At 38.3% G+C, this 14,821-nt stretch overlaps 1 protein-coding gene across 1 annotated transcript; it reads right to left on the reverse strand.

Moving 5' to 3' along the window:
* Positions 1-2,946: 2,946 nt before the first annotated feature.
* On the reverse strand, positions 2,947-14,443 carry LOC128659803 (gastrula zinc finger protein XlCGF26.1-like). Its single transcript, XM_053713374.1, has 3 exons — positions 14,393-14,443; positions 10,782-10,897; positions 2,947-4,664 (listed from the first exon to the last, which is right to left on the reverse strand). Exons 2-3 carry the CDS (start codon positions 10,798-10,800, stop codon positions 3,394-3,396), a joined length of 1,290 nt encoding a protein of 429 aa, XP_053569349.1. The 5' UTR covers positions 10,801-10,897; positions 14,393-14,443; the 3' UTR covers positions 2,947-3,393.
* Between the last annotated feature and the right edge of the window lie 378 nt (positions 14,444-14,821).

Consider the following 14,821-nt stretch of genomic DNA (forward strand, 5'->3'; position numbering starts at 1 on the left):
AAAAAAGGAGAAAAATAGAAATGTGGGAAAAGGAGATCACTGTGGTAACAGTGCAACAAACATTTACAAGTATATTGTCCAAAATGTCTAATACTTAAATAGATATACAGCAAAACAAAACACTACTCCTATCTGCAAAATAAGTCTAATAAATATAAAAGTGTAATAACTTATACTGACGTATAAGCATCTGATTTTGCAGAAAATGTATATATTTATTAAATAGAGCAGTGTCCCATTAATTAGTGAGATAATAAAAATAATAATAAAGTATATAAATTAAAGCAAAAAACTGGATTTAGTGAATCGAGGATATTATAAAAATAATAAAAGTAAAGAAAAATTAAAAGTCAATAGGTACTAAGAACTCATTGATCTACAAAAAGTCTTACATCCCAATCAAAATTTAACCCTGTCGGCACTCTGGTGCCCAGCTGAAAAATCCAATAAACTTCTCTTTTGCTTAAATGTGGCAGTACGAGATGCAAGTCATGTGCCTATGCTACTTTTGGCACAAGCTTTGAATCAAGCAATAGCCACAAGATTTTTGAAATTCGTGAGCACATGACATGTAACTCGTGCTATGTCATATATCTTTTGACCTGCAGGGGGTGTCATAGGCAGTACGTGGGACAAACGACACGTGCGCTAAAGGATCGTTTTCTTGAGCATTTACGCTCAATTGAGGATCCAGATTCAACCACCCCCATTTCATTACATTTCAAACGACACCACAACTCAGACAGTTCATTATTAACATTCCAAGCTATTCAATTAATCCCTAGACACCCAAGAGGTGGGAATAGAGGCACTATTCTCAGCAAAAGAGAAGTTTATTGGATTTTTCAGCTGGGCACCAGAGTGCCGACAGGGTTAAATTTTGATTGGGATGTAAGACTTTTTGTAGATCAATGAGTTCTTAGTACCTATTGACTTTTAATTTTTCTTTACTTTTATTATTTTTATAATATCCTCGATTCACTAAATCCAGTTTTTTGCTTTAATTTATATACTTTATTATTATTTTTATTATCTCACTAATTAATGGGACACTGCTCTATTTAATAAATATATACATTTTCTGCAAAATCAGATGCTTATACGTCAGTATAAGTTATTACACTTTTATATTTATTAGACTTATTTTGCAGATAGGAGTAGTGTTTTGTTTTGCTGTATATCTATTTAAGTATTAGACATTTTGGACAATATACTTGTAAATGTTTGTTGCACTGTTACCACAGTGATCTCCTTTTCCCACATTTCTATTTTTCTCCTTTTTTATTGGCTACTCACTAATTAGGTTTTTTCAAAGTGCTAATGATTGCACCACAGGTGTGTATAAAAGGCAATGAATTGTGGGTAACAGGTATGGTCACTGAGGATTGCTATGTAACAACATAAGGAAACGCGTCTGACCATTATTTCTTTTCCCTAACTGCTGCCTGTCATATGCTGTCTTACTTTTAGCGTGTTGGACTGTCTGGCCATCAGGCATATTTGGCTTTGTCTAGCCCTGTGATCAACATCTAACAGAATTAAAGGTATATATCAAGGCATATCAAATTGTTGAGTCTCATTGCTGCCGGGTGCGCTGGACTTTTGTTGTTACAGTACATGTGTATTTACACTGTGTATATATACTGTATATAAAAGCATATACATGTATACTTACACTGTGCGTGTGTATATATATATATATATATATATATATATATATAAGCATATACATGTATATTTGCACTGTGTGTATATATATATATATATATATATATATATATATATATATATATATATATATATATGCATATACATGTGTATTTACACTGTGTATATATATAAAAGCATATACATGTGTATTTACACTGTGTATATATATATATAAAAGCATATACAGTATATTTACACTGGGTGTGTGTATATATATATATATATATATATATATATATATATATATATATATATATATATATATATATAAAAAGCATATACAGTATATTTACACTGGGTGTGTATATATATATATATATATATATATATAAAAAGCATATACATGTGTATTTACACTGTGTATATATATATATATATAAAAGCATATACAGTATATTTACACTGGGTGTGTGTATATATATATATGTATATATATATATATATATATATATATATATATATATATATATATATATATATATATATATATATATATATATAAATAGCATATACATGTGTATTTACACTGTGTATATATATATATAAAAGCATATACAGTATATTTACACTGGGTGTGTGTATATATATATATATATATATATATATATATATATATATATATATAAAAGCATATACATGTGTATTTACACTGTGTGTATATATATAAAAGCATATACAGTATATTTACAGGGAACACACAGTTCCAATAGACAACAATGTAAAGGCACTTTCAGCGCTGTCTTTTTTAACACTGCACAGCCGGCAACTTAAGCCCCCAAAAACTGCAGTTATTTTTGTTTTGTTTTTAATAAATTAGATTTTTTTATTAAAGAAAAGTAACACTTACATTTAGGGGCATTTGCTGGACATTAAGAAAATGAACCAGAGATCTTTTCTCTTGTTAATTTTATAAGCGCTAATTGCTACCATGAGCTCATGGTAGAAAAAATAAGCCACTTGTAATGGCTGATAACTTATTGCGCACCCACAAATGGGCACATTTGCACATTTTTAGGTGTGCGATAAATTAGCGCTCCACTTGTAATCTAGCCCATTGTGTCTCATTAAATAAAATCAGTTCCCCTCAGTAATTCCTCTGGTATATAACATGTACAATGCTAAGCATCTATTGCTATAAGAAAAGGTTTATCCACATGATGTGCACATTAAATATATCTCCCAGATGTTAATCATTTGAGACTGATGTTCTTGTTTATATAATTCTCTAACACTCTATTCATATAAAGACTCCTTTATTCTGTAAATGTAATTATTTCCTCCCCTATGTAAATCAAACGTACAACTCCTAACACTGGCATATTAATAAACAACACTGGGGGTGCTTTGGTGGTGAATGGTTGTGTAAACTGGTCAGTATGAGGACAGATCTGTATATTCCTGTGTGGTGTTTGGATTCTATCCCATTGATGTGAGAGAAACTGAGGTGCACATATGTAGAGGAACAAAGGACAGCAGGAGAGCACTTCCAATCTGGGGCTTTATAACTGGGATTGAGAAAGTATTATTTACAATAGGATCCTTTTTCTTGCTTCTATTTAGAGAGTTTGTCCTCTTTAGGATACTTGTAAAAAGATTTGTACATTGTGTATATAAAGTTTATTTGTGTGTAAATATTTGGTGTTTTGTGATACCCGATTTCAGTAAAAACCTTTTTTCCAATTTCTAAACATGTGAAAGGTTTCTTCCCTTGTGACTCCTTTCATGTTTTCTCAGATTACTCTTATCTGTAGAACATTTTCCACACTCTGTACATGTGAAAGGCTTTTCCCCTGTGTGAATCCTTTCATGCCTTTTCAGATCACTCTTTTGTGTAAAACATTTCCCACACTCTGTACACGTGAAAGGTTTCTCCCCTGTGTGACTCCTTTCATGAGTTTTCAGACTACTCTTTTGTGTAAAACTTTTTCCACACTCTGTACATGTGAAAGGCTTTTCTCCTGTGTGAATCCTTTCATGAGTTTTTAGATCGTTTATTTGTGTAAAACCTTTTCCACACTCTGTACATTTGTACTGCTTTTCTCCTGTGTGACTCCTTTCATGAGTTTTCAGATTACTCATATACGTAAAACGTTTTCCACACTCTGTACATGTGAAAGGCTTTTTTCCTGTGTGACTCCTTTCATGCCTTTTCAGATTACTCATTTGTATAAATCTTTTTCCACACTCTGTACACGTGAAAGGTTTCTCCCCTGTGTGGGTCTTTTCATGAGATATGAGATTTCCCTTGGATGTGAAACATCTCCCACACTCATTACATGTGAAAGGTTTCTCCCCTGTGTGGGTCTTTTCATGAGATATGAGATTTCCCTTGGATGTGAAACATCTCCCACACTCATTACATGTGAAAGGTTTCTCCCCTGTGTGGGTCTTTTCATGAGATATGAGATTTCCCTTGGATGTGAAACATCTCCCACACTCATTACATGTGAAAGGTCTCTCCCCTGTGTGGGTCTTTTTGTGATACATAAGGCTTCCTTTAGATGTGAAACATCTCCCACATTGTGTACACGTGTGAGTTATCACAACTGTGTGAACTGTGTGGTGTTCAAGGAGATGCAAATTGCATGTGAATCTTTTCTCACATTCTGTACATTTGAATTGTTTCTTATTTGTATGAACGATTTGGCTAGACTTAAGACTTTCCCCTTCTTTTAAATGTTTTGAAACCCCAGTAAATGTGTGTGGTTTATCCTCTGGGATAATCATTTCACTAGATAAGTCATAAATGTTGTCCTCTTGTTTGATGGCTAAATTACTCTCTGTACATAATGATTGCTGCCCGGTTCCTGCCAATTCTCCATCTCCTTTAAATATCTGCTGTGATTTCCCCAATGTTTGTGAATAGTCATTAGTGCCTAAGACTTTTGGAGTTTGCGGTATCATTCTGATGCTTCCTGTAGTGAAGGATGGGTATGAACTATTCAAGTGATTGTCTACATAAAAAGAAAAGGAATAAAGAAAATAAAGAAAGTTTATTCTTTAAAATGGAATCCATCGTCTTACACAAATCATATTATTTATTTACACTCCATAAAATGGCTTCTGTTTAGTGTTTATTTTTAAATTGATTAAGCTGTAAATCACAAATTTAAACAAAGAAAGACAAATAATGTAAATATTTCTATATCATAATAAACTAAACCACTGATTACTGATTTAAACAAAAAAAAGTATATCTGTATTCTGGGCAAGATAGGTGGCATCTACCATCCTTATTTAACATTGCACAAGCAAATGCACATACAGCACTGCCCGACTGATGCTCAACCAGTGGGGTGAGAATATGATGTCTTAATCATCACAGACTAATAATTAGTGTGAGATGTTTTGAAAGGCTAAAGGAGCAGTGATCTTATGATACTTCTTAGCTTGTGGTTGGAGTTGTTTAATTTATATAATCAGCCACAAATGTATTAGTTTAATAAGAATCACTGTGAAATTGCCAGGGTGCCAGGAATCTGACTGAGATGAGAAGTACAAAAATAATCACACCTTTATTAATAACAAAGAAATAATAAAAAGTCCACAAGTCAAATAACAAGCCAGGAGTCAAAACCAGAGCTGGTAGTCAGACGAGCCGAGTCAGGAGCCAAAGCGAATAGTCAGATGAGCCGGAATCAGGAACAAGGAAAACAGCAGAGTCAGGAACAAGCCACGGATCAGGAACCAGGAAGGACGTCAGACAGCCAGGTAATACACAGGAACTCTCACAAACAGTTCTGAGACAACGCAAAGGCAAAGCATACTGAACAGAGGCCCTTTTAATAATAAGTGATGACATCACAATTCTGAGACTGCATCCTGTCTCACACAGATGATGCACACCAGTCTGGCCATAAAATGAAGTGCAGGAAATGAGCAGCATCCCCCACAATGCACCATAGTCAGCAAGAGAGGTGAGTAAAATGGCTGCCAGTAGCACATGGCAAACAAAATAGGGAGAAAACCCTGACAGTACCCTCCCCTCAACGACCCCTGCCCCATGAGAGGACAAAAGGCTTATTGGGGAAACGGGCATGGAAGGCATGGAGGAGGGCAGGAGCATGAACATCAGAGGAGGAAACCCAAGAAAGCTCCTCCGGACCGTAGCCCCTCTAGTGAACCAAATACTGTACACGGCCCCTGAACATATGAGTCAATAATGCTGCTGACCTCATACTCCTCATGGTTGTCAACAAAGAGCGGATGGGGACGAGGCAACACAGTGGTAAACCGATTAGAAACCAATGGTTTCAAGAGGGAGACATGAAAAACATTGGAGATGCGCATTGCAGGAGGAAGGTCAAGAGCGTAGGCTACAGGATTGACCCATCAGAGTATTCGATAAGGACCAACATAATGGGAAGCCAGTTTATTGGAAGGCACACAAAGGTTCAAGTTGCGGGAGGACAGCCAAACTGTCTGACCAACCTGGTAGGAATGTGCGGGCAGACGCCTACGATCAGCCTGGAACTTTTGTCGCTGCATAGAACGATGAAGGCAATCCTGAATCTGCACCCACGTGGAACGGAGTTGCCGGAGATGCTCCTCCAAAGCCGGAATACCCTGAGACATGAATGAATCGGGCAACAAGGATGTTTGAAACCCATAATTCGCCATGAACGGGGATAACTTGGAGGAAGCATTAATAGCACTATTGCGAGTAAACTCTGCCCAAGGTAACAGTTCAGACCAATTATTGTGGTGATCTGAGACATAGCAACGGAGGAACTGTTTCAGAGCTTGATTAGACCATTCCGCAGCCCCATTGGATTGAGGGTGATATGCCGAGGAGAAGGAAAGCTGGATCCCCATTTGAGCACAAAAGGAACGCCAAAATCTGGAGACAAACTGGCTACCCTGGTCCGACACTATCTCCTTGGGTAACTCATGTAAATGGAAGACCTCCCGGGCAAAACTTGAAGCAAGCTCCTGAGTGGTAGGCAACTTCATCAAGGGAATGCAATGTGACATTTTAGAAAAACGGTCAACCACCATAAGGATAACAATATTGCCATTGGAAACAGGGAGCTTGACAATGAAGTCCATGGAAAGATGTGTCCAAGGATGCTCACCATTAGCAATAGGTTTAAGAAGACCCACAGGAAGACGTTGAGGAGTCTTATTCTGTGCACAAACTAAGCAGGAGGCAACATACGCAGCAACATCAGAACGAAGATCTGGCCACCAGAATTGTCGAGTGACAGACCAAATCATTTGGTTCTTGTCTGGGTGACCTGCGGCTTTTGGATAGTTGAAAGTGTGCAAAAGTTTAGTTCGAAGATTCTCAGGAACAAAACACTTACCACTAGGTTTCTCAGGAGGTGCATTGGTTTGTGCAGCCAGGATCTCCTCCCCCAAGGGAGAAGTAAAAATTAGTACGTATGGTAGCTAAAATATGGTCAGGAGGTATAACAGGAGTAGGTACAGACTCCTCCTTTGACAGAGGTGAAAATTGTCGAGAGAGGGCATCAGCCCTAACATTCTTACTACCAGGCAGGTAGGAGACCACATAATTAAACCGAGACAAAAATAGTGCTGATCTGGCCTGTCGGAGCGACACACGTTTTGCTTCAGATAGATAAGTTAAATTCTTGTGGTCAGTAAGAATGAGCACTGGCACGCTAGTAACCTCGAGAAGATGCCTCCATTCCTTGAGTGCCAAAATTATGGCCAGTAATTCCCTGTCGCCAATTTCATAATTGCACTCCGCTGGAGACAATTTCTTAGAGAAGAAACCACACGGATGCAAGGAACAGTTAGGCATAGGACGTTGAGACAAGAGGGCACCTACTCCAGTCTCAGACACATTGACCTCAAGAATGAAAGGCAGGACAGGGTTAGGATGAGCCAGAACTGGAGCGGCAGCAAAGGCAGTCTTAAGACTATCAAAGGCCTTAATGGCAGTAGGTGGCCAATGGAGTGGATCATTCTCTTTACGGGTCATGTCTGTGATAGGTTTGACCAAGGAAGAAAAGTTTTTAATAAACTTTATATAGTAATTGGCAAACCCCAAAAAATGTTGAATAGACCGAAGACCAACTGGTCGAGGCCACTGCAGAACTGCAGATAACTTGTCAGGATCCATGGAAAACCCTGCGACGGAGATAACATAACCTAGGAAGGTTACTCGAGTCTGATGGAACTCACATTTCTTGAGTTTATAAAACAGGCCATTCTCACGTAGTCTCTGAAGAACCCGTGTAACATCAGAATGATGAGCCTCAAGTGTGGGTGAATGTATGAGGATGTCGTCTAAGTACACCACAACACACTGTTGCAACATATCTCGTAGGACATCATTAATAAATTCCTGGAAAACAGCAGGAGCATTACATAGGCCAAAGGGCATTACAAGATACGCATAATGCCTGCTCCTGGTGTTAAACGCTGTTTTCCATTTGTGGCCCTCCTTGATCCTAACGAGATTGTACGCTCCTCTCAAATCAAGTTTAGTAAAGACCGTAGCTCCCTTGAGGTGGTCAAAGAGTTCTGTAATGAGCGAAATAGGGTAAGCATTCTTAATGGTAAGACGATTAAGACCCCTATAATCGATGCATGGTCTTAACTCGCCACCCTTTTTCTTCACAAAGAAGAAGCCAGCCCCTGCAGGAGAGCAGGATTTGCGGATGATCCACCGTGACAGAGCATTGGCAACGTACTCCTCCATAGCACAATTCTCTGCAACAGACAGAGGGTAAACCCGGCCCAGAGGAGGAATGGCTCCGGGTGGCAGGTCTATGGCACAATCGTAAGAGCGGTAAGGAGGCAATGTACCGGCACGCACCTTGTCAAAAATGTCTAGGAACTCTCGGTACTCCTCAATTGAGATACTAAAGAAGTGCACAAGACTTTAACTGGTTTCCGAAGACAAGTGGAAATACATTGCGGGGACCACGACAAAATTTCGGACCTGCGCCAGTCGAGACTGGGATTGTGCTTTTGGAGCCAGGGATAACCCAGAACAACCGGAAAATGCAGAGAGTTTATCACCTGGAACTGGTTTCAAAATAGGGAGCCCCAACAGCCATGGACAACGGAGCAGTTTTGTGAGTAACGAGTGCGGGCTGAAGGGGCCTGCCATCAATGGCCTCAATAGCAAGCGGAAAGGACCGAGGCAAAACAGGAATGGAGTGCTTTGATACAAAAGCACTGTCAATAAAATAGCCCGCAGCACCGGAGTCAACAAGAGCCTGGGTGACTATGGAGGAGTCCACCCAGGAAAGGACAACCGTGACCAAAGGTTTCTCCTTAAGCGGTTCCGGGGACGAGGATAAATCACCCAAGGTCTGCCCCTGACAGGACCTTAGGTGTGAGCGTTTCCCGGCCGTGTAGGACAAGACTTCAAAAGGTGGCCCTGTAACCCACAATAGAGGCAGAGCCCCTCCCTCTTCATAAAAGGCCCTCTCCACCACGGAGAGACGCGTGAATCTCAACTGCATTGGCTCAGCAGTACCTGGTGACTTGGGACCAGGAGGCATGGCAGGAGAGGGAGGCATGGGTGGGAACGAACACATAGGAGACAACGGAACAGGAGGCTTCCGTAAGCGCTCCTTGAAAGAGGGCCTCTCTCTGAGTCTGATGTCAATTAGGATAAAAAAAGACACCAATGCCTCGAGATCCTCTGGTAAATCTCTGGCAGCAACTTCGTCTTTAATCGCATCAGAGAGCCCATGAAAGAAGGCGGCAATAAGGGCTTCATTGTTCCAACCAACCTCTGCAGCAAGTGTACTGAACTCAATAGCATACTGAGCAACAGATCTTGTACCTTGCTGAATGGACATGAGTCATTTAGCAGCAGAGGAGGAGCGAGTCGGAACATCAAATACCCTTCGAAAGGAGGCCACAAATTCAGGGTAATTTGAAATCACAGGTTTATTAGTATCCCACAAAAGATTAGCCCCGGCAAGAACTGTGTCAGAGAGTAACGAGATGAAAAAATCCCACCTTAGCTCTGTCAGAGGGAAACGCCTGAGGTAACATCTCAAAGTAAATGCCCACCTGGTTCAAAAACCCTCTGCACTGAATAGGATCGCCTCCCTATCACTGAGGTAGAGGTGCAGAACTGGACATGCTCCTGGTAGGACTAGGTGCAGCAGCGGAAACAGGAGCAGCCATAACTTGTGGGACACTTTGGTCCAAATGTGCAGTGCGTCTCAGCAGGGTTTGCAGGGCTAGTGCAAATTGATACAAGCAGTGATCCTGTTTATCCATCCTGGAAATGATGGCAGGTAAAGGTGGATTATTAGCACCATCAGGATTTATGGCCTTTGCGTAATGTCAGGGTGCCAGGAATCAGACTGAGATGAGAAGTGCAAAAATAATCACACCTTTATTAATAACAAAAAAATAATAAAAAGTCCACAAGTCAAATAACAAGCCAGAAGTCAAAACCAAGTCAGACAAGCCGAGTCAGGAGCCAAAGCGAATAGTCAGACGAGCCGGAATCAGGAACAAGGAAAACAGCAGAGTCAGGAACAAGCCAGGGATCAGGAACCAGGAAGGACGTCAGACAGCCAGGTAATACACAGGAACTCTCACAAACAGGTCTGAGACAACGCAAAGACAAAGCATACTGAACAGAGGCCCTTTAAATAATAAGTGATGACATCACAATTCTGAGACTGCATCCTGTCTCACACAGATGATGCACACCAGTCTGGTCATAAAAGGAAGTGCAGGAAATGAGCAGCATCCCCCACAATGCACCATAGTCAGCAAGAGAGGTGAGTAAAATTGCTGCCAGCAGCACATGGCAAACAAAACAGGGAAAAAACCCTGACAGAAATTAAGCACACAAATCAGAGGCAGTTCTGGGGTGGGGAACACTTACTGGTGTAGTTCTGGGTGTTTCACATATGGGAACAAGGTAGACGTAAGTGTAGTTATGGGTGTTCCATGAGTTGGGTCAGGGCAGGGGAAGGTAATGTTGCAGGTGGTCTGAGAGCAGGCATTGACACAAATGTTCTTAAAAAGGTGCAGATATAAATATAATAGTTTATATTTGTTTATTGAGTGATCTATTCTATTTTCCAAGTAACTAAAGTCAGCATAATATCTATTTACCTCACCTAACACATATGAGTTCATGCTGATAACAGGCTCCAATGTCTGTGCTCAGGAAGAAGGTTCCCTTATTAACTCCAGTTACATCAATACCTGATATCTCTCAGTGCTCTGGCTGTGTCTGTAAAAAGTATATTAAATGGTTTAGAGAGATAATAATAAATAATGGTTCTGATTAACTGTACGTATGGTATAATTAAAGGCACACATAACAATTCATGTGATACAGATCAGCTGATTAGGTTATTACATATGTGCTATTGATTCAGCACAAGCATTTAGTACAGTTAGCTCTGTGGGTGTTATAATTGCACCTTAAATATTTATCTTTCCAGAACTTTACAAGTACAGTATAAGCTCAGGAGTAGACAATCTATTTATGAGTGGGACAAACCACAACCTTACAAATATATTATAATCATGTTTTCCATTATTTATATCAAAGAGCAGCACTTACACAAATGTTAAATAAGAGTTGTTTATATGTAATTTAAATCTAATACTACAGTATTGATATTGTACTTTCTACAGATCCTCACTGTCAGACATTTTGTATTTACTAAAAATAAAATGTGTAACAAAAACCACACACAAATAGTGATAATAATACAGACCAATATGTAGTACCGACCAATATGTAGTAATATATCCAACGTGAAAAGAGTCTTTAATGGAGACAATACCACAAATACAAATAGTGATAATAATACAGACCAATATGTAGTACCGACCAATATGTAGTAATATATCCAACGTGAAGAGTCTTTAATGGAGACAATACCACAAATACAAATAGTGATAATAATACAGACCAATATGTAGTACCGACCAATATGTAGTAATATATCCAACGTGAAAAGAGTCTTTAATGGAGACAATACTACAAATACAAATAGTGATAATAATACAGACCAATATGTAGTACCGACCAATATGTAGTAATATATCCAACGTGAAGAGTCTTTAATGGAGACAATACCACAAATACAAATAGTGATAATAATACAGACCAATATGTAGTACCGACCAATATGTAGTAATATATCCAACGTGAAAAGAGTCTTTAATGGAGACAGTAGCACAAATACAAATAGTCCATACGATGTTCCTCAGAAGGAAGAGAAAGAAACACATCATAGCATAATACTGTGTAATCTTCACTCCCCAGATGGAAGGCAGACCCAGAATACTCACATTAGTTATAGCTACAACAGCACAAGATAATCAGGTTTATTGTGCAGACCCCAGGCAGACTGGATACAGACACAGACAAATGCTTAAAGTAAATGTACAATTTATTAATAACAAAAGCTAAAGTTCTTGTAGATCACTAAGGGTACCAGGTACAAACATACACAGATACTATGCGTGTGATAGTCCGTTGTTACAGACCGCATGAAGCTACACACTGTATCTGTAGTCTTTCTGTACCGGATAGGTACCCTCCTTGTGACCAATTTGTACAATGCTTAAAATACTCTACATTTTGTATTTTTCATGTGCTCCACCCCAGTCCTTTAAATTCTCTTGGTCAGTAGTGAGTGGTCTTAAATCACACTGCAAGGGGGGGGGGGGTTGATTCGGAGAGACAGACCATAAAGTGTTAACTTTTAATTGTTTTCTAGGACAGAGATAAGAAAAGGAAGCCTTTGTGTTTGCATAGATTGATAACATAATGAGATATGATCTCTCATCAAGCTCAGTCCATTTAAAATGTTCATAAAGTATATAATAACAAAATCAACAGATGAAAACTAACAATACAATTAGTGATGCACCAAAATGGAAATTCTGGACCAAACCGGAAAATCTGGGATGTACTTGGCCGAAAACCGAAACCGATACCGAAAATTTATTTTTTCAAATTATTTTCAATTTTTTTTTTGCATAATTAGACTATTTAATGAAAAGCCCACACTTTTATTGAAAGTAACACACTAAAATTGGACAAAAATATCTTAAAACAATAATATGCTACACAATAATTTTACAAAAAAAAAAAAAAACAGGCAAAAAATGACAATGCCATTTTCGGACAAATTCTTTCTGCAACCAAAATGTTGGTGCATCCCTACCTAAAACAATATTAAATATCAATATACTGTATTATTCTTTATTTAGTTCTATGTCACAGAATCCGATTTTTACCAATTATCCAAAAAAAATAGTCCTAGAAAACTCATTATATTGAAAACAGTAAGTCAAGTAATGAACTTAAACAGCAGCTCTAGGTTAGCATCAAATTTGAAACTTGCTACACAAACATTTTACCAAAAATAACAGAAAAAAAAACCTGAAAACCGAAAATGGCCAAAAATGCTATTTTCAGCCGAAACTTTTCTGCGGCCGAAATTTCAGTGCATCCCTAAATACAATGTAAAAAAAAGTACAATAAATTTCTAAAGAGCAGTAGATTTATTTCTGACATTTTGTTCTGCACCTGTATCATGTGACAGTGATCAGCCAATAACAGACTCATATCTGTATATAATATAAACTCGTGCACATGCTAAGTAGCAGCTGGCACCACATAACCTGTATCATGTGACAGTGATCAGCCAATAACAGACTCATATCTGTATATAATATAAACTCGTGCACATGCTAAGTAGTAGCTGGTGTCACATAACCTGTATCATGTGACAGTGATCAGCCAATAACAGACTCATATCTGTATATAATATAAACTTGTGCACATGCTAAGTAGCAGCTGGTGCCACATAACCTGTATCATGTGACAGCGATCAGCCAATAACAGACTCATATCTGTATATAATATAAACTCGTGCACATGCTAAGTAGCAGCTGGCGCCACATAACCTGTATCATGTGACAGCGATCAGCCAATAACAGACTCATATCTGTATATAATATAAACTCGTGCACATGCTAAGTAGCAGCTGGCGCCACATAACCTGTATCATGTGACAGCGATCAGCCAATAACAGACTCATATCTGTATATAATATAAACTCGTGCACATGCTAAGTAGCAGCTGGTGTCACATAACCTGTATCATGTGACAGCGATCAGCCAATAACAGACTCATATCTGTATATAATATAAACTCGTGCACGTGCTAAGTAGTAGCTGGCGCCACATAACCTGTATCATGTGACAGAGATCAGCCAATAACAGACTCATATCTGTATATAATATAAACTTGTGCACATGCTAAGTAGCAGCTGGTGTCACATAACCTGTATCATGTGACAGCAATCAGCCAATAACAGACTCATATCTGTATATAATATAAACTCGTGCACATGCTAAGTAGCACCACATAACCTGTATTTTATAAACATTGTGTAAAATTTGATAATGTAAATAAATCTGAAACAGCTATTTTATATAAAAATAAACCTAAAGGTGAAATCTCCCATACATTTTATACTCTTTTATACACTGTTATAAAAAGTCATTAGAAACACATTACAAGGAACAGCAAAGTCACAATTAAACTTTCATGATTTATATTTAATAAACTTTCTATTTACTTCTATTATTGAATCTGATTTGTTACATTGGAGACCTTTGTGACAAAGCTTACAATGCACTATAGTGCGCTCGCTGCCGATTAGTGGCTGCACATACAAACCTCTTGTCATTGGCTCACCTGATATGTTCAGCTAGCTCCCAGTAGTGCATTGCTGCTGCTTCAATAAAGGATACTAAAAGAATGAAGCAAATTTCATAATAGAAGTACATTGCAAACCAAATTTACAGGTTACAAAAAGATATTGTTTTTTGGTGCGCAAATCCTACCCCTGCACATACACTAATTTGTAACCATAAACAGATATAAGAAAGCCAAGGTTAAATGTAAAAAAACGTGTATATGCGCTAAACAGCAATGGGGATATGTGGATAAGGAGGATATCTGAAATAAGGAATCTATTGAAATGAATTCTCTATATACATCAGCTAAAACACTATATTAAAAACAGTTTAGAGAGTAAAGGAAAATAGGATCTTTTCCAGATAAGCCCCGCCAAAAAGTTAACCCCCGCCACACAAAAAAGGTAATAAAAAAGCATGCAAACTT

This window comes from Bombina bombina, chromosome 5 (assembly GCF_027579735.1).
Source record: "Bombina bombina isolate aBomBom1 chromosome 5, aBomBom1.pri, whole genome shotgun sequence".
In the NCBI taxonomy this organism is placed as follows: Eukaryota; Metazoa; Chordata; class Amphibia; order Anura; family Bombinatoridae; genus Bombina; species Bombina bombina.